Source organism: Urocitellus parryii, chromosome 2, assembly GCF_045843805.1.
Source record: "Urocitellus parryii isolate mUroPar1 chromosome 2, mUroPar1.hap1, whole genome shotgun sequence".
Classification (NCBI taxonomy): Eukaryota; Metazoa; Chordata; class Mammalia; order Rodentia; family Sciuridae; genus Urocitellus; species Urocitellus parryii.
The window spans coordinates 105,066,385-105,085,406 of NC_135532.1; the positions used below are offsets into that span (position 1 = coordinate 105,066,385).

The 19,022-nt window shown below is 42.8% G+C and overlaps 1 protein-coding gene across 1 annotated transcript in view; it reads left to right on the forward strand.

Annotated features, from left to right (window-relative positions):
* The first annotated feature begins 8,251 nt into the window (after nucleotides 1-8,251).
* The window catches only part of LOC144253393 (uncharacterized), a 49,518-nt gene continuing 38,747 nt past the window's right edge, over nucleotides 8,252-19,022 (forward strand). Inside the window, exons 1-2 of the mRNA XM_077795498.1 lie at nucleotides 8,252-8,431; nucleotides 10,093-10,245. Of these exons, the coding sequence (XP_077651624.1) occupies nucleotides 8,252-8,431; nucleotides 10,093-10,245 (333 nt within the window). The remainder of the gene's footprint in view (nucleotides 8,432-10,092; nucleotides 10,246-19,022) is intronic.

The window sequence follows — 19,022 nt, forward strand, 5'->3', positions numbered from 1 at the left end:
TGCCCTCTCTAAAGAATGTATATAAACTCTGCTCAAGTTGTTCTCAGGGCTCTTTGTTCTTTGCTCCTCTGAAGTGAGCTCAGAGCCCCAGCATGCTGGACCCCCAATAAACCCTTTGCTGTTGCATGAGACAGTCTCTTGGTGGTCTTTTCCTCCGACGTTCGCCCGACCTTTTCAAAGTCCTTTTTCTTCACACGCGCGCCCCCCGTGTCTTGAGGGCCTCCTTGAGGCCTGACAAAAACAAATCATGTGACGAAACTGCTTGTCCCATGGTGGGTCACTCACCATGCATTGTCCTCACTCTCCTCCTGGATCTGTCTCTCTCGGTCGTGTCTGCCGAGGCGATCTCGAGCTCCGCTTGGCCAAGTCTTCCCGGAGGACGGCATTCCTTCTTAGTCAAAGGCTCGAGCCCCACATTGGGCGCCAAATGTCCCGACTGGCAGGACACATCAACGTGGGCATTGAACCTAGACGGGGAGGAATGAAGGGACAAGAGACACAATAGGTGAAAGCAAGACAGGAATTCTGATCAAGCTGCAAACTTTTATTGTTCACACAGGGGTATTTATATGCTGGGGATGGGGAAGCTCTCTAATCAGCAATTGCTGGATGTGGGTGGTAAAACTGCCAGCTGAAGGATGTCTGATGATCCTGATAACCACAGGATGGTCCAGGGAGATAGGTAGCTGCAGGATGCCTCCCAGGCAGGATGTCTCCCAGGGGGCTGTCAGGCTAATCTTTGAAGGAGAATTTCCTTCTAGTCCCTGACACTTATGCATGCCAGGCAAGTGTCCTACCACTGAGCTGAATCCTCCCGCCCTGCATTTTAATTTTTGCTGTTATGCTGAAAACAAAATAATTAAGTTTCTTTTTTTCCCCCCCAAGCCACCCCACCAGTGTGACTACACACTCTGAAAACTGAATCTCTCAAATGAGATTGTGGTGTTGGGGCTGGAGATGTGGCTCAGCGGTAGCGCGCTCGCCTGGCATGCGTGCGGCCCGGGTTCGATCCTCAGCACCACATACTGACAAAGATGTTGTGTCCGCCGAGAACTAAAAAATAAATAAATATTTAAAAAAAAAAAAAAAAAAAGAGAGATTGTGGTGTAAACACAAAATGGTCCAGCAATCATGACCAGGGCAGATTCATTCATTCCCAAGGTAGCCCAGCTGGTCAGCCTGCTGGACAAGTCTTCACACACCATTCCTACACAGCAAATATAGTGAGCTTGGGAAGGTATTTGCAAAGCCCAAGAAAAATGTTGCAGTTATCCTGAGTAAACATGAGCATAGCTTTGAGGGAAGCATAAATTTTGAGATCTAAGTTTTAGATACTTTACATCTAACTACGTTACCATTACCACCCCCCCCAAAAAAAATAAAGTGGTAATTTTACAATCCCATCAAACCTCTAGCCAACCCTATTAATTAATAAAAGGACTAATTGGAGGGCTGGGGCTGTAGCTTAGTGGTAAAGCACTTGCCTCTCACTTGTGAGGCACTGGGTTCCATCCTCAGCACCACATTAAAAATAAATAAATAAAGATATTGTGTTCATTTACAACTAAAAGAATATTTTTTTTAAAAAAAGAACTAATTGGAAATCAAGCTTTCCTCTCCATCTTCTCTTGTTTTTTTTTTTTTTTTTTTTTTGATAGAAAACTAAAATACTGGAGAATGGGGGTACATTTCTAGAATTTAAGTGACATGAGAATGGGACTAGCCAGTATGGTTGGCATCCTTTACCATCCATTTATCCATGTATGACGGAATTGCAGTAACTTCAGGACATCCTGCCTGAGCCAAAGACCTGCCATGAGAATCCTTTCATTTTAAAAACTGCTATCCATTATTTTCAGGAAATTGTATTACTATTATCCAAATTCTTCAATAATTGCTTTTCTTTAATCAGTCGTTTTCTTATATCCTACGTTTGGTTGAAGAGTTTTGGTGTTTTAATTATGTTATGACTGTTGACCCAGTAAAACAGGCAAAGTCCATGGAAACTTAAACTGATGTTGTTTTAACTTTTAGCTGTTTTGATCTTTCAGCAGGAATCAGTCAGGCAAAGAATCTCAAGAAGTGTCAATGGATCCCTCAGAAGTTACAACTGAAGGCTGGTGGTGTGGCTCAGTGGTAGAGCCCATGCACAAAGCCCTGGGTTCCATCTTGGGCATCATGAACCAAAAGGGACAACAGGGATAAGACTGTCAGGTATCTCTGTGAATCCTGGTCCTCAGAGAATGGGGATGTGATGGTGCATTCACTGTTCTTACTAAGGGGCCCAAGTTTTGGAGGGCTTTCTATTGCTTCTGCTTCTATTGTTAATGGTTTTATAAAGTCCAAGGAAGGAGTAGGAACTGAGAATGTGAGTTTGGAGTCAGATGGATCTGGGAGAAAGCCAGGGTCTCCTCCTTTTACTTTTAGTAGTTCTTTCATCCAAATAAATGTACCATAATTTCTTAGTTTCCATCCTTTTAATTTATGAATAACACTACATCAAATGCCTTTGTATGAAAATCATGGTTCCCTGTGGCAGACGCTGTTGGCTGTTTACCCAAAAGCCTCTTCGTGTGAATAATTCCCAGCGCTGTTCAGGCAGCCAGGGGCCTGAGGAGCCCGGTGGGCCTGAGCCATCATGGCAGCCTGTCAATCATACCCTCTGTCAATGATGTGTCTAGGGGTGTACATGGGTCCCCATTTATATTCTTTTGGGGATGTGGTCTTGCGGTGTTGCCCTGGATGGTCTTGAACTTTGTGAGATCCAATGATCCTCCCGCCTCAGCCTTCCAAGTAGCCTGGGTTACAGGTGGGCACCATCATGTGTCCCCAGGTTAAACAATGAAATGAGAAGGAAGTGCTCTGAGGGCTTCTGGAGGGCACAATGGGACAAGGAAGTTCCAGGTCCTTCACTGTACAGATTCTAAACAAATTTCTGTGATTCTTCACTACCAGATTCCTTAGTTGGCAATAAATGTCTGAGTACTGAAATCAGGTGAGTTTTCTGTCACTTGCAGATGAAACCATTTTAACTCCTACACTTTAAATTATTTCCAGAGCAGGACCCCTCTGTGGAATTTCTAGATATGGATTATTGATGTTTACAGATCACTCTCACTCTGGAAGAGCTTTGATTGGGACTCCCATCAGCCCACCCGAAACCACCTTCTCACCACAGCCTCCTCATTGAGTCCCCGAGTATTATCATTCTTTACTGCTAATTTGGTAGGCAGATTTTTACTACCTCAAAATCCACGGTTGTTCCTCTCCATTTGGTGAAGTGGTGTGTGACAGGACTTGGCCTTGGGGTGTCCTCCCAGGGAGGAGAGTGTGGTCAGGAGCAGGTGGAGGTGGCATCTTATAAGGGCCATCAGGGGAATCACATGGGAGGGATCAAGTACTCATGCATGTGAGGCCAGAAATTTGAGGGTGAAAAGCTAGCCTGAGCCTGCAGGGGTGACCAGAGATCACAGACCACAGCCAGCCCCAGGGGGAAACAGCATTCTGAAGCACCTGTCAAAACACTGAGTCTCCCCAGTCACACTGTGCCTCTCTTGAGGGTGCTTCCACCCAGAGATGAGCTTAAAGACATGATTTGTTAAGACCCCTAACCCAGAAAAAGATAAGGCCAAAATGACCTAACATCTGCTAAACTGTTTTTTCAAATTTTCAATAGAGACAAAGTTAGACATGAGGATGAAGTCTTCTCCTATTGAAACTCAATAAATAAAATAAAATAAATTTTTTTGTATCAGGATTCATTCATTCAGAAAAACTGACAGGGTGGAATGTGATGGACATCACTATCCAAAGTACATGTATGAGGACACGAATTGGGTGTCAACATACTTTATATACACAGATATGAAAAATTGTGGTATATATGTGTAACAAGAATTGTAATGCAAAAAACAAAATACATGTATAAAGACATGATTTGGTGTGAACATACTTTGTATTATATACAAAGATATGAAAAATTGTGTTTTATATGTGTAATAAGAATTGTAATGCACTCTGCTGTCATGTATTTAAAAAAATAAAGTCCATTAAAAAAAAAAACAGAAAAAAAGAAATACTGACAGAAAAACACTCCAGGTATTTCAAACAGATGGGATTTCATTTAGGGAATTTTTACAAACATGTCAGGAAGTCTGAAAGAGCAAAAGAAAAAAAAGGGGTGGGGGTGGGGTGCTGGAGAAATCAGAAGAAATGAATTGATGTGAATGAAATAATTTGAATTTGAGTATTTTCATTGACTTGAGTTAATCTGAATAAGCCCCCTACTCTGTCTTCTTGGACTGTGGCCTTCCTGACCGTTCCTCTCTGCTCCCCAAGCGCCTTCTCTGGGAGTGGGTGTCAGAGGGAAATGTGGAAAGGTGCATGCTAACCTTTCCCTGGACCTTCCTCAGAGCCCTTCCCGGCTCTAACTTAGGAAGGCTGAGCTAGCAAGGTATAAATATGGACACTTGAAAAGAGCTACCCTTGCCCTGGACCTTCCTCATCTCTTCACTTTACTGTGTGCCCCAAATTCCCCCAAGTAGAGCCATTAGGGTTTCAAACACACTTAGAAAGCTAATGCCAGCTCTGCAGGAAAGAGGGGACCGCTGTCCATTTGGAGCTTCCTGACGTTTAATCCAATGTTCCATTCCGGTTAGATAATACATGCCAAGGACAAGGTCCTAAGTCCCAAAATCGTGTCACTGGACTAAAATCAAAGTGTGGGTAGGCTGCGCTCCTTTATGAAGGACCAGGGACAAAGGATTTCCACACTTTTCTCCAGCTCTGGAGATTGCTCACATTCCAGGCTTGGGCCCCCTTTCTCCATCTTTAAAACCACCACAGCAGGTGAGCCCCGCTCTGCATTTCTCTGGCTTTTCTTCTCAAGTCTTAGCATCACTCAGATCTCCCCTGAGCGCAGCCTGGAAGGTTCTGGTCCTGGTCATGAGATTAAACTGGGCCCCACCTCAAGGTCTGGACCTTTCATCATCTGCAAGTCAGTCTGTCACCCAGATTCAGGAGGAGGACCTCAACAGGAGGGGTTACTCTGCCTACTGCTTTCTCCCAATTCTTATCACCCCAAAGTCACTGCCCACGACAAGATTTCCTAAAATCCTTCTTCCAAAAGCTTCAGCTGTTTTGCATCTTTCTCTTAATGTCTCTGAAAAAACATTCCGGGTCCCAACCTCGAGCCTCTTCCTCCTGGGAAAGGGAGAGAAACAACCCGCCACCAAGTCAAACCCGTCTGGAGGGCAGGTCCGGGCCAGGCGGGGACCAGAATGTGGCCCTCCCGCTGACCTCTGTGGGCGGAGGCGGGGAGATCCGCACTGTGTTCCTCCAGGGGCTCCGAGGTGGCCCCCTGCGGCGGGGACCCGCTGAGGCGTCCATCCTTGGAGGTCTCCCTACAACCATCAGGGACACCGTACTCCTTCTCAGCTTTTGTCCCCTGCGAGGCCGTCCCTCGCAGCTCTGTGACAAGCTTGTCCTGCAGCGGGGCCACCAGGATTTCCCGGTGTCGGTGCCAGGTGTCCCCGTCGTCGGCTTCCTCTGCCACCCCAGCCCCGCTCCCCACGTGGGGTTCCTCAGCTGTCCTGCACCCCGCCCTCGCAGTAACCTGTGCCCGCTGTGACCGCCCCCTCTGCGTCTCCATGGCGCTGGGCGACGCTAGGAGCCGCCAAGCCAGGGCCGGGGAGTGCAGGCCCGCCGAGGTCGCCCTGGCCCCGCAACCGTGTGGCCCGGGTTAAATGCTCGCGACAGGGCTGCCACAGGGCTGGGACCTGGTGTGTTCCGAGGTTGTGCACCCGGCACCGCCTCATCTCCCCGGGGGCCACCGCTTCTCCCTGTAGGAACGTCCCAGGCCTGGACCGTGCACAGCCCCAGGGCGCTTTGTGGGCTCCAGGTGGGTAGCTTGGGTTTTCTCGGAAACGCATTTAAATTGCTGTGTGCCTCGGAGAGGACCATAAAGCGGCCACTCCTGTCCTCCTCCTTGCTCCCTGGGACTCCGAGGTGGAGTCAGCAACTGTCCAAGCTGGGTGAGCAGGGGACTCAGAGCTGGGACTGTCCCGCATCCCTGGAGACAGAGGGCAGCACTCCTAACCCCCCTCATCCCCTCAGCTTCCCGCCTCCACTGTCCCATTTCCAGGCCCCTGGGGGTGGGGGAGAGTCACCTTTAGATAACTAAAGCCCAGCACAGGGGAGGTACACACATTTGGACCTTCAGTAACTATTCTCTAAGGAACCAACCTATCCATGGTGGCTTTGAAGCGCCCAAGTCTTTGTTAACCTGGCCCACATTTACTGTATATAGAAATGACATAAAGAAATTCTTGTGACAAAACATTATGCTGTCTTAACAGAGCATTTACAGAATCTATGTGTGTAGTTTATAAGAGAAAGTTGGTGACATTTTGATGTTGGTCTGTAAAAATATTGTAATTTTTCCCTTATGTATGTGTCTCTGTATTTTGCTGGGTTCGTTCTTTCTTTCCAGAATGCTTTTCACTCATGATGGAATCATTTGTTATGCAGCAATAAGATACTAATACCAATGAGGTCTAATTTGAAATTGTGAACTAATCCAGCTAATAGCTCACACAGCACCTACAGATGTTGGCTGGATTTCTCCTGAAAATTTAAAATATCCCATAGTGCCCTTAAGTGTAATGCAGTGCCTCTAAGCACCTCAACATACAGTTTGGGAATTGTGGTTCTAAAGCACAAAGCAAAAAGGATTGATTCCTCAAGAAGATTTGTCAATTCTAAATTTATAGGTACCTAATAACATAGCCTTAAAATATATAAAACAAAATTGGCAGAAGTAGAAAAATTTATATTCATATCCCTCTCTCATTAACTGATAGAATGAATACTCGTATAAAATTAATCCCAGCAGCTCGGCAGGCGGAGGCAGGAGGATCTCGAGTTCAAAGCCAGCCTCAGCAAAAGCAAGGCATCAACTCAGTGAGACCCTGTCACTAATTAAAATACAAGATAGGGCTGGGGGTGTGGCTTAGTGGTCAGTACTCCTGAGTTCAATACCCCCCCACTATCTCCCTCCCCCAAAATAAAGACAAATGTAGTGGGAAACCATTAGAGAGATTTGATTTATATTTCAAAAACATTATTCTGGCCCCGGGTAGAGAACATTATTCAGACCCACTGCAGGCAAGAGAACTGTTGCAGTTGCACAGTAGAAAAGTGATTGTGAGATCGCAGAGCCAGGTTCCTTTTGACATTTACTTTGGTCAATAACCCCATTTATTTCCAGTTTCTTTAGCTCCACCAGATCTGGACTCAAGAGCCCTTTCGATGTAAGACAACTTTGGACAATCTCTATCTAGAAACCTTTTTAAAGGGGAAAACTACAATAATTTCTGAAAACCTTTGTCCATGTGAATGCAGATCAAAGGCCTCACTGTTACCTTTAGCTATCATATGTAGGGACCTTTCAGAGCTGGCTGATTTAAGAAACAAAATCAGTATTAATTGGTGGTTTTGTATGACTAACAGAATAACAATAACATCAACAATGTAGTTTATTGGGGTCTTTCCAGTGTGTGCCAAGCATTGTATAAAGTGCTTTATAAATTTACTTAATCTATACAACAACCATATTTCATTTGACAGTTGACTTCATAACTCACCTAAAGCCAGTGAGTCTAGTGGTAGAGACAACACTAGACTACTTGCCTACAAAGTCCACATTCTTAAGCACTTTGATATTTATAATGCCTGGCAAGACTCGTGCCATTTTGAAATCAGTGTGTCCCTGGTAATACCTGGTACCCAGCGTTAGTGTTAATTGCTTTCCCTTCTATCTGAGTCCATGGGTGCTGCCCCCATTTTAATGAATCCTAAAGAAAGAACACGGATCCATAAACATGGAAATTGGAAATTGAACAGTTCCTTTCTACGCTCTCTATCTTGACTCCCCAGCCCCATTTAAGATAAGCAAAACATTCAAATAAGATTTTCACAGAAGAGTGTGCAGCAATATTTGTCCTCATTTAGAGGGAGGAGGTGAGGCCGGGGATGTGGTTCAGTGGTAGAGGCTTGCTTGTGTGAGGTGTGAAGTTCAATCTCTAGCTGCAAAAATAAAAAAAAAATAAAAAAAAAAAAGAAGGAAGGAAGGAAGGTTGGTTGCTCCTAGAGGGAGAGGCAAGTTCTGTACCTTGAAAAAGACACCTGTATGTTGGGTTTCAGGACAAGTGACTGTTTTCAGAATCCAAGTGGAATCTCACACTACAAAACAATGCCAAGAGCCAAGGAAGGGAAACGCAAAACCAAAGAGGCTTCCCTTCCCATTGTCCCGATTCTTCAAAAGTTCCTGAAAACCTATGAGAAGCACTGCTCCAAGTCTCAGACGTCTGTGTGCCCAGCCATCAGAAGGGACCTGAACAGCAGCATTGACAGTGAACAGAGCCTCAGGAAGGTGAGCAGGGGCCGTCTGTCTTTAGTCTTCTCTAAAACAGACTGACTGGGGGTCACGCCTCCAGGAACAAGGGTCCTCAGTCACCCCCTCTGCCTTCCTGACCCAATGAAGTTCAAAGCCTCGATCATGGCCAGGGATGCCATGATCAGCCTAGCTCCTCTCCTACCTTTCACTCCTGCGGCAGCACCTGTCCCCAGCGGGCCTGCCTTTTCTCACCCCGCTTCTCACCTGGAGTGACCACCCGGCTCCTCTCCCCACTCCACATCTGGAAGGTCCCTCATCATCGCAGCACCTCCCCTCCCAGCACACCAGCCTTGTGTCCTGGCCCTCCAAGTGAACGTCTCCCCGCCCCGCCGTGGCCAACCCTGTAGCCCTGTCTTCAAGCCAGACTCCCGCTCGACCACCTCCCTTGTGAGGCCCATCTCACATGCAGTGAGGAATTCAGCTCCCAGAGCTCTGCTTTTCCGGAGGGGGGGGGGAGTTCTGATGTCATCTCTTTTCTGAGATTAAATATAGGGCTTGAATGTGAGGGGGACAGGAGAGACGAGGTCACCACCAAAATAAAACAAGTACCTCATGGGAAAGGGTCAGGTGATAGACCAGATGGGGCGCCTCGTGCCCCAAAGACAGCCTCACCACTCCTCCATCACCAGCCCAGAGCGGTGGTCCAAGTTCTGATAATCAGAGATGGCAGATTTCCTAGAATGTGGAGTGCCAAACAAGACACCAGGTCAAGCAAGATTATTAGAGATGGGAGCTTTGAAATAGAAGATCATTATTCTAAGGCTACTTGGGGCTGAATCCATCCCCATCATGTTCTCCCTAAATGTGTTTTGGGGCAGGGAGATGATTCCACTGCACCTCACAACAGAAGAACCCATGTTCCTCTCTAACCTTCCCTCTTCACCCCCAGGCTGCTGCCCTTGTCCGTCTTCTTCCCCCCCTCCCCTCCCACCCCATCTGCCCTCCACATCTTACACACACAAACATCTTCCTGTTCATCCTGATGGAAAATCTTCCCAAGGCTATTCTTTTTGTGGTAAACTAATTACTGATCAATATTTTCTAGTGTAGTTCTTGCACTTGGCCTCTACTACTTAATGATAAGGAGTAATCATAAATCTTGCTCAAATGATTCCTCTCAGCAATGATTTCCATTTGTTTTTATTGCAATCACCAGCAGAAATGCAGTTAGCATCCCAAACCCAGTAAATAAGCACCAGAGAGCATCAGTACAACCATAAGGGCTGTTGTCGCTGTTGACTTGGATGAGCTGCCTAGGGAGGGCCTCCATTATAATTCTGAATAGCATTAAAATAAAAGTCTCATGAGACAATCATTATTTTTGCTCCATAAGATGTACTCAGATAATTTCCAGTTTTTTTCTATTTTATTAAAGAGGAGAAAAGAAAAAGTTGGTTGAATCCCACTAAATTGATTTTCTGACCCAATAGCAGGGAAAAAAAAAAAAAAAGTCTCTTCCCTAAAGTCCACTGAGCTTTGCACGAGGCAGGAACTTTGTCAATTGGTGCTGGAGAATTGCCAATGTGCACCTGGCCCATAGTTAATAATACTCTAAAAGCTATTCCGACGTTGTTTAATGACAATATTCCTTTTCCACACACACTGATGCCCACCTGTAGCTTTTTCTTATGCTCCAGTTTACACTTGTGAGACCTGACAACTCTCCTCCAAGCATCCTACCAGTGTCCTTGGAACCTTTGCTCCTGACCATTCGAGATGAGCGCTACATGCTGGGGAAAGAGATCTGCATCTGGGGCCTTCAGCTGAGCAACCCCGAGATCGCCAGGCTTGTGAGTCATCGTTTTAAAAATGTTTCTTCAGGGGGCTGGGTATATAGCTCAGTTGGTAGAGCACTTGCCTCACATGCTATAAGGTCCTGGGTTCAATCCTCAGCACCACACACACACACACAAAAAAAAAGTTCCTTCAGGGCTGGGGCTGGGGCTCAGTGGCAGAGTTTACCTTGCATGTGTGAGGTACCGAGTTCGATCCTCAGCACCACATAAAGATAAGTAAACAAAATAAAGATATTGTATAACTAAAATAATATTTGAAAAAAAGACTTTGGATCTGTTCTAGGCTTACCTTTAAAAAAAATGTTCCTTCAAACTTTAAAATTGTATATAAGGGTTTAACATCATATATTCCAGCCCTAGTTTATTTGGCTATTGATAGACTTGATGAAAGGTTTTCTTTTTTTTTCTTTTTTTATCACTACATTTTTAATAAAACATTTCAAATATATAAAAATGGAGAGAATAATAGAACTGACATCTGTAGACTTACCTCTCACACATAATCTACTTTCTTTTGGGGGGGGGTACTGGTAATTGAACCTGGAGGCATTTACCACTGAACCAATCCTTAAACTTTGTTCTTTCATTTTTTATTAATTATTTTTTATTTTTTTTAATTTTTTTTAAAGAGAGAGGAGAGAGAGAGAGAGAGAGAGAGAGAGAGAGAGAGAGAGAGAGAGAGAATTTTTAATATTTATTTTTTTAGTTCTCGGCGGACACAACATCTTTGTTGGTATGTGGTGCTGAGGATCGAACCCGGGCCGCACGCTTGCCAGGCGAGCGCGCTACTGCTTGGGCCACATCCCCAGCCCCTATTTTTTATTTTTGATATAGGATCTCACTACCTTGCTTAAGGCCTTGCTAAATTGCTAAGGCGGGTCTTGAACTTGCAATCCTCCTGCCTCTGTCTCCCAAGTTGCTGGGATTACAGGTGTGAGCCACCACATCCGACATAATACACTTTTTTAAAGGGATAAAATTGTAGATATTTACCAATATAATAGTTTTAGCTTTATTTCACTTCTTTTCCCTACCTACTTCCCAGAGGTACCACCAGCCTAAGTTGATGTGTACTGACCCTTTGCATATTTAATGCTTTTATTATTTATGTTCCTATGAGCTTAATTGTATAAATGGAATTGTACGATGTATGATATTGTGACTTACCTTTCTCATTCATATTATATTGTCAAGATTTCTCCACACTCATTACTTTCGAGTGCTGTCATATCCTATATCACATATACAATTACAGATTAACTGTTTTTTAAAACTGAACTTCCATTATTGCTGAAGAGAAGGACTTCACTTCTGGAACAGGCAAATAATTCAGACCAATTCTTTCGCTGACAACAGCAACATAAGCTAAAATGTGGAAAACACATACACACACACACACACACACACACACACACACACACACTACCAATGACCTAATGGAAGGTGGAGACCCAGGGAAGAGAACATTACGAGGACAATTATCCCTGGAGCTGTCTGGTTTAAAAGAAGGCAGTGGAGAAACAGAGAAGCTGAACAGTGCTTTTGACAATCTTGCCAACGCTAGGGAACACTGGCTTTCTGAGGAGACCCTGGTGGACCTTCTCTTGCTCTGGGCTGAGACTGAAAAGGGCTGCAGCCTAGAAACACAACTGAACCACACACAGAGAGGTCCTCAGGGACCACAGATTATTTTCTGATCATCTCAAGTTTTAATGTTAAGTTGAGGGATCCTAGATTGATGGTGCCCCATGGATCAGGAGCAAATGAAAATATTCCTTGGAAGACAATTACAACATCATATGCCTCCAATTATATCTATAAACAATTTTGTAAAGAATAAAATCCAGTATGTAAAAAAAAAAAAAAGATTCACAAGCTGTAGAAACAATGACTCTGTAAACAGCTAAACAACCCACAAGGACTCAAATATTTGGATTATCAGACATGTACTTTTAAAAATCTATGTAAACACAGCTGGGCACGGTGGCGCACACCTTTAATCCCAGCAGCTCAGGAGGCTGAGATAGGAGGATCTTGAGTTCAAAGGCAGCCTCAGCAAAAGCAAGGCGCTAAGCAACTCAGTGAGACCCTGTCTGTAAATAAAATACAAAATAGGGCTGGGGATGTGGCTCAGGGACCAGGAGTTCCCGAGTTCAATCCCTGGAACACTCTCCCCTTCCCACCAAAAAAAAAAAAAAAAAAAAAAAAAGATCTATGTTTACAGTGTTCAAAGAAATATGAGACCAAACAAACAAACAAACAAAAAACCCAAGATTTTGCAAAAATTAGGGGAAAAAAAGAACTAAATGGACATTCTATATAGTAATGGAAATTAAAACTTCAATAAATGGGTTTAACAGCATTTTTAACAAATTTAGAGTGATAATTAGTAAAAATGATGTGGCCAGAAGAAAATATGTGTAGTAAAGCATGAAATAACAGAAGACAGTCAGAAGAAAAGAGACCTAGTAGGTAAGTGAGATGATCAACATGTGTGTCACTGGAGTTCCAATAGGAGAAGAGAATAGAGTGGGATAAAAGCAATATTTGAAACGATAATAGCTAAGAACTTTCTCACACTGGTGAAAGACATTACCTCATATTCAAGCAGAGCTATGAATCCCAAACAAGTTAAATACAAAGAGAACTTAAAAACACCATATTGAAAGTACTGAAGAAGAGAAAATCTTACAATTGATCAATGGAAAACACACTGGAACAGTACCTGATTTTATCTTGCTCAACTTACAATTTTTTGACTTTATGGTGTGCCGATGTCTTGGGGGGCACCAGAATCAGGAGGCACCACAGCTTTGTAGGTTCAATCAGCAATTCTTTATTCCCGATCTCACACCAGCCTCCACACACGTTCAGGGGCAATTCCAATATGTCCGATCCCAAATCCTACTCCACGAGGCTTTTTCCAAATCCCATTTTAATCTCACGAGAACTCAACAAGCCACAGGAACACCCTAATCCCAGCAGCAATAATCTTCAACCTCAACTTCCCTAAAACCCATATTCTTAAACCGGGAAACGCCTTAAACCCAAGGACCGGGATACTTCCTCAAACCTGCAGGATACTTCCTCAAACCTGGATCCACCCTCGATCACCTTGAGCAGGGTCATCTTACTAAAGCACACAAGCAAGGTCGCAGCAAATTTCCAAGGCAAGTCCATTTAACATGGGGTACACTGGCAAGGATTACGATGCGTCATACCTACTTGGTAATGGCCCTCAGCAATGGTGGAAAGTCATTCCGCACTTTATTATAAAATGAGCTTTGGTTGGATGATCTTGCTCCACTGTAGGCTAACATAAGTGTTCTGGGCATGTTTAGGGTGGGTCAGGCTAAACTCTGAAGTTCGGTACCTTGGGTATATTAAGTGCATCTACACTTAGCATTGTAAGTTGAGATGCATTTTATATATCCAGGACATAACCCCATCATAAGTCAAGGAGCACCTGAACCTTTAAAGGAGCACTAATAAAACTGACACCTGTCAAGTCCGTTATATGCATGTATAGAAACGGTACCCATTGATTTTTTTTAAAATTAATGTTGAGTTAATTATAAATAATACAAAATTGACATCTGACTTCAACAGAAACCAAGGAAGCCACTCACCAGTAGAAAATCTGAGAATTTTACACCCCAAAAAGTATTCAAAAATGAAAGTGAAAAAAAAAAGGAACTTACCAGACGCACAGAGACTGGGAGAATTTGTCACCAGCCTATCTTCCCATAGGGAAATTCAAAAAACATATCTTCCAGACAGAAGCAAATGATCCCTGATGGAAGGTTGGCAACTCAGCAAGAATCAAAGAGCCATAAAAAAATGATTTCCTTCTAGAACTTGAAAAGGTGATCATAAATTTTATAGAGAGATGTAAATAGCCAAGCATAAGCAAGACAATCTTGACAGGAAAATCACAGCAGGAGAATTTGCTCTGACAGACATCAAGGCTTATTATAAAGCTACATAAATTAAGACAGTATAATATTGCTGCAAGGGTAGATAAGTAAACCAATATAGAAGAAACAGACCACACCTATTTGGACATTTGATTCTTGACAAAGATTACCATACAGAGTAGTAGGGAAAAGATGGTCTTTTCAACCAAGGATGCTGAGACAATTGGGTATTATTATGGGGCTAAAGAAACTTGATCCCTTCTTCACATCATCCCCCAAATCATTCTGGGTAGATTATAGACCAAAAGGCAAAACAATAAAGTTTCTAGATGATATACATCAATAGGACATTGCAGTGCAGAAAATCTTTTAAACAGAACACAAAAAGAGCCATAAAAGAAAAGATTGATAACATGTACTCCATTAGAAATAACAGCTTCTATCCAACAAGAATCACCAGCAAGAGTGAAAAGGTGGGCCATGGTGCTGGCAAAGATTTTTGCTATCTATATAACCAAAAAAGATTCATTATGCAAGATACCTAAGTAACTCCCACACATTGTTTAGTAAAAGTCAAACAAACCAATAGAAATGTGATCAGGAAACTTGAATAAGAACTTCACCAAAGTTATCAAAGAGCCAATAAATATATGAAGAGGTGCTCAACTTCATTAGGATTAAGGAGAATGCAAATTAAAAATATGAAGAGATATCTTTATGCAGCCACAGGAGTAGTGAAAATAAGTGTTTGTTAACAAGTGTCAGAGAGGATGTGGAGCAACTGAAATTTTTATACCCTGTGGTAGGAGCTTAAGTTGGTGCAAATCATTTTGGAAAACTGTTACAGTATCTACTGATTCCAAAGCAATTCTATTATGTAAGTACATATTCACCATAAATATATATACACAGGTACTAGGAGACATATAGGAAAATATTCATGTCTATCAATTGTAGAATGGACAAATTATGTTATATTCATATGGTAGAACACCATAGAGCAATGAATTGAATGAAGTACAACTATGAAAAATAAAACATGACAGGGCTGGGGATGTGGCTCAGGCAGTAGCGCGCTCGCCTGGCATGCATGCAGCCCGGGTTCGATCCTCAGCGCCACATGCGAACAAAGATGTTGTGTCCGCCGAAAACTAAAAAATAAATATTAAAAATTCTCTCTCTCTCTCTCTCTCTCTCTCTCTCTCTCTCTCTCTCTCTCTCCCTCACTCTCTTTAAAAAAAATAAAAAATAAAAATAAATAAATAAAACATGACAACTCTCACACATATAATGTAAAAATGGAGAGAGTCACAAATATATATTTGAGTATATATTGCTTTCTTGCATCTATATAAAAAGTTCAAAAAACATACCTAAATCTATGTTGTTTGTTTACAGAACTGTGACCAAGGACAGCTTAACAGAGAGCACTAGTGGGCCATTTTTTCTAATTGGTTTTTTTTTTTTTTTTTTTTAGTTGTTGATGGACTTTATTGTCTTTATTTTTATTGGTGCTGAGGATCAAACCCAGTGTCTCACGCATGCTAGGCGAGCATGCTACCACTGAGCCACAAGTCCTGCCCCTAACTGGTGGTTCTTTAAAAGTGTCTTTTATTATCATATGATCCAGCAATTACACTTATGAGTACATATCCAAAAAATTGAAAGCAGAGCTAGTCTTGAAGAGATATTTGAACACCCATATTCATGGCAGCATTATTTTGCAACAGCCAAAGGTAGAAGCAACCCAAGTACCCTTGACAGGTGAATAAATAATCAAAATATACAATGGACTGTTATGCAGACTTAAAGAGGAAGGAACTGATTCTTGAAGAGATTCTTCAAAGAAGCTATAGGGTCATTACACATGAAAGGATGTTCAACATCACTAATCACTAAGGAACACAAGTAAAAACTATAATGTCATACCACCTCACACCAATTAGGAAGACTACTATTAAGAAGCAGAAAACTGTAAGTGTTGGCAAGGATGTGGAAAAATTGGAAGCCTCACTGCAGCATGAAATAAGCTTTGAGGACATTATGTTAAGTGATATGAGCCAGTCACAAAAGGACAAGTGCTGTATGATTCCACTTATATAAGGCACCTAGGGAAGTCAAATTCATAGACAGAATAAAGAACAAGGGCAGGGAATGGGTGGAGAGGGGACGGGAAAGTCTTGCTTAACTGTTACAGAGTTTCAGTTTTGCAAGATGAAAGGAGTTCTGGAGAGGGACTGTGGTGATGGTTGCACAATAATGAGAATACACCTGAGACCCCTGAACTCTCTTCTCTAAAATGATCATAATGTCAAGTGTTATTTGTGTGTGTTTATTTTGTCATGGTTAAAAATAATGAATTTTAGGGCTGGGGATGTGGCTCAAGTGGTAGCGCACTCGCCTGGCATGCGTGCGGCCTGGGTTCGATCCTCAGCACCACATACCAACAAAGATGTTGTGTCTGCCAATAACTAAGAAATAAATATTAAAAATTCTCTCTCTCTCTCTCAAAATATTTAAAAAAAGAATTTAGGAAGTTTGAGGAGAGAAAATTATAAAAAAAATAAAATAAAATAAAAATAATGAATTTTTGGGGCTGGGGATGTGGCTCAAGCGGTAGCGCACCATGCCTGGCATGCGTGCAGCCCGGGTTCGATCCTCAGCACCACATACCAACAAAGATGTTGTGTCCGCCGAGAACTAAAAAATAAATATTAAAAATTCTCTCTCTCTCTCTCCTCTCTCACTCTCTCTTTAAAAAAAAAATAATAATGAATTTTAAAAGATATCTTAAATATGTAACCAGCGCCAGGCACAGTGGCACACGCTGTAATCCCAGTGGCTTGGCAGACTAAAACAGGAGGATTGAGAGTTCAAAGCCAGCCTCAGTAACATCAAGGGGTTAAGCAACTCAGTGAAACCCTGTCTCTAAATAAAATACAAAATAGGGCTGAGGATGTGGCTCAGTGGTTGAGTGCCCCTGACTTCAATCCCCAGTATCAAAAAAAAAAAAAAAAAAAGAAGAAGAAGAAGCTTTTATTCAAAGAGTCAGTCAGGGTAGCCAGTCCACTGAAGCCAGAACTAGAGACTGTGCTCATGCGTGTGTGATGTGATCTTTCACAGATCCTTCCAATGTGGCCCTCTTGCGCATCTGGAGGTTGCTAAGGGATCTGTGCTGGAGACAAACAATGCTGGTGCCCAGGGTGTGACACCACTAATCTCTGGTAGGGAGTGGTGGGACCTGGTCAAGAGCCTGTTTAGCATGGACAGTGACGTGACATGCCACATGGTCTCCTCTGTCAAACACAGCTGGAGAAACCCAATCCAGCACTCAAACTGGCATCTCTCATTACAGAGGCCTCAGGTACCTGCCCTGCTGTTAAGGTTACAAGTGCCTTTTTATTCCCAGCCAAAGTATAATTTGGAATCCTATATACAACCAACATGTCATTACCTCGAAGAACCCTAAATCTTCCAAATCCCACCAAGGCCTCTTCTAGGCTTAAATTCTGAGCCAAAGGTGGTGCTTCTAATCGCTGAAAAGTGACTTTGTGACATTCTCATAATTTATAGTTTTATGTAGCCTCTCCTTTCAGTTACGTAGGGATTTAACTGTCAGTTATATCCTCGGTTACTGATAGAAATGACCTTGCTATAGACACTGGGGCATGTAGGGTGGGAGTGGCAGTCCAAGTGCTCATGTGCTGTCCCCAGTCCGGGTTTTTCAGTAGTAAAAACATCCAGAGGCTGAATTCGCACAGTCCAGTTCTGAGTGGACCTCCAGACCCTGAGAATACCATGACTATGAATGACAAATAACTTATTATAAAGTTTTTGTTGAATTATCAGAGCAGCATATCTGTGTCTCTCTACCTAAAAGCAAACAACCATAGGAAGATACATTTGCTGATTAGAAAGTCAACATCTTAGTCTGCTGGGGTTGTCATAATGAAGTATTATAGGCTGGGTGGCTTAAGCCACAGAAAGTCGTATCTCACACTTCTGGAGGTGGGAGCCTGAGACAGAGGCATCGGTAGGGTTGATTTCCTGAGGCCAACAAGAACCCAACAAGAACAACTTAAAGGAGAAAAAGTTTATTTTGGATCCCAGTTTATTTTGGATTACATGGATCACATGGTCAGCCCACTCCATAGCTCTGGGCCCAAGGTGAGACAGAACATCATGGCGGAAGGGTGTGTTGAAGGAAGGTTGCTCAGGACAGAGCAGCCAGGCAAAGCTTGCAGTCAGCTCTCTTCCTCCTAAGTCTTCTCATGGTCTTCACTCTGGACATTTGTGTCCAAATTTCCTCCTTTTATAAGGACACCAGTCATATTGGGCTACAGCTTATCCCATGATCTCATTTTAACTCAATTACCTCTTTACATACTCCATCTCCAAATGCAGTCATGTTCTGAGGTACTGGGGGCACATAATTCAGCCCCTAATAACATCAAAAATCAAATCCTGAAATACATCTCGCCTCATCATAAAGCTTAGAGTTTCTCATATAATTCTTCAATGAATCTTTATTTTCAAGGAAAACCATTTGATCTTTCATGCCCTCTTTTCCTTGGTTGATTAAAGATTATCTTCAAGGCAACAATCTTGAATCTTCAAGGCAACAATCTTGAAGAAATGGGTGCAATTGATGTGAGCAGCATATGAAAGCACGGAGCGCACCTGTCATGGTTAAGTAAGCGTGTTTTATTTTTATTTTATTTTAGAGAGAGTGGGAGAGAGAGAGAGAGAGGAGAGAGAGAGAGAGAGAGAGAGAGAGAGAGAGAGAGAGAGAGAGAGAGAGAGAATTTTTTAATATTTATTTTTTAGTTCTCGGCGGACACAACATCTTTGTCT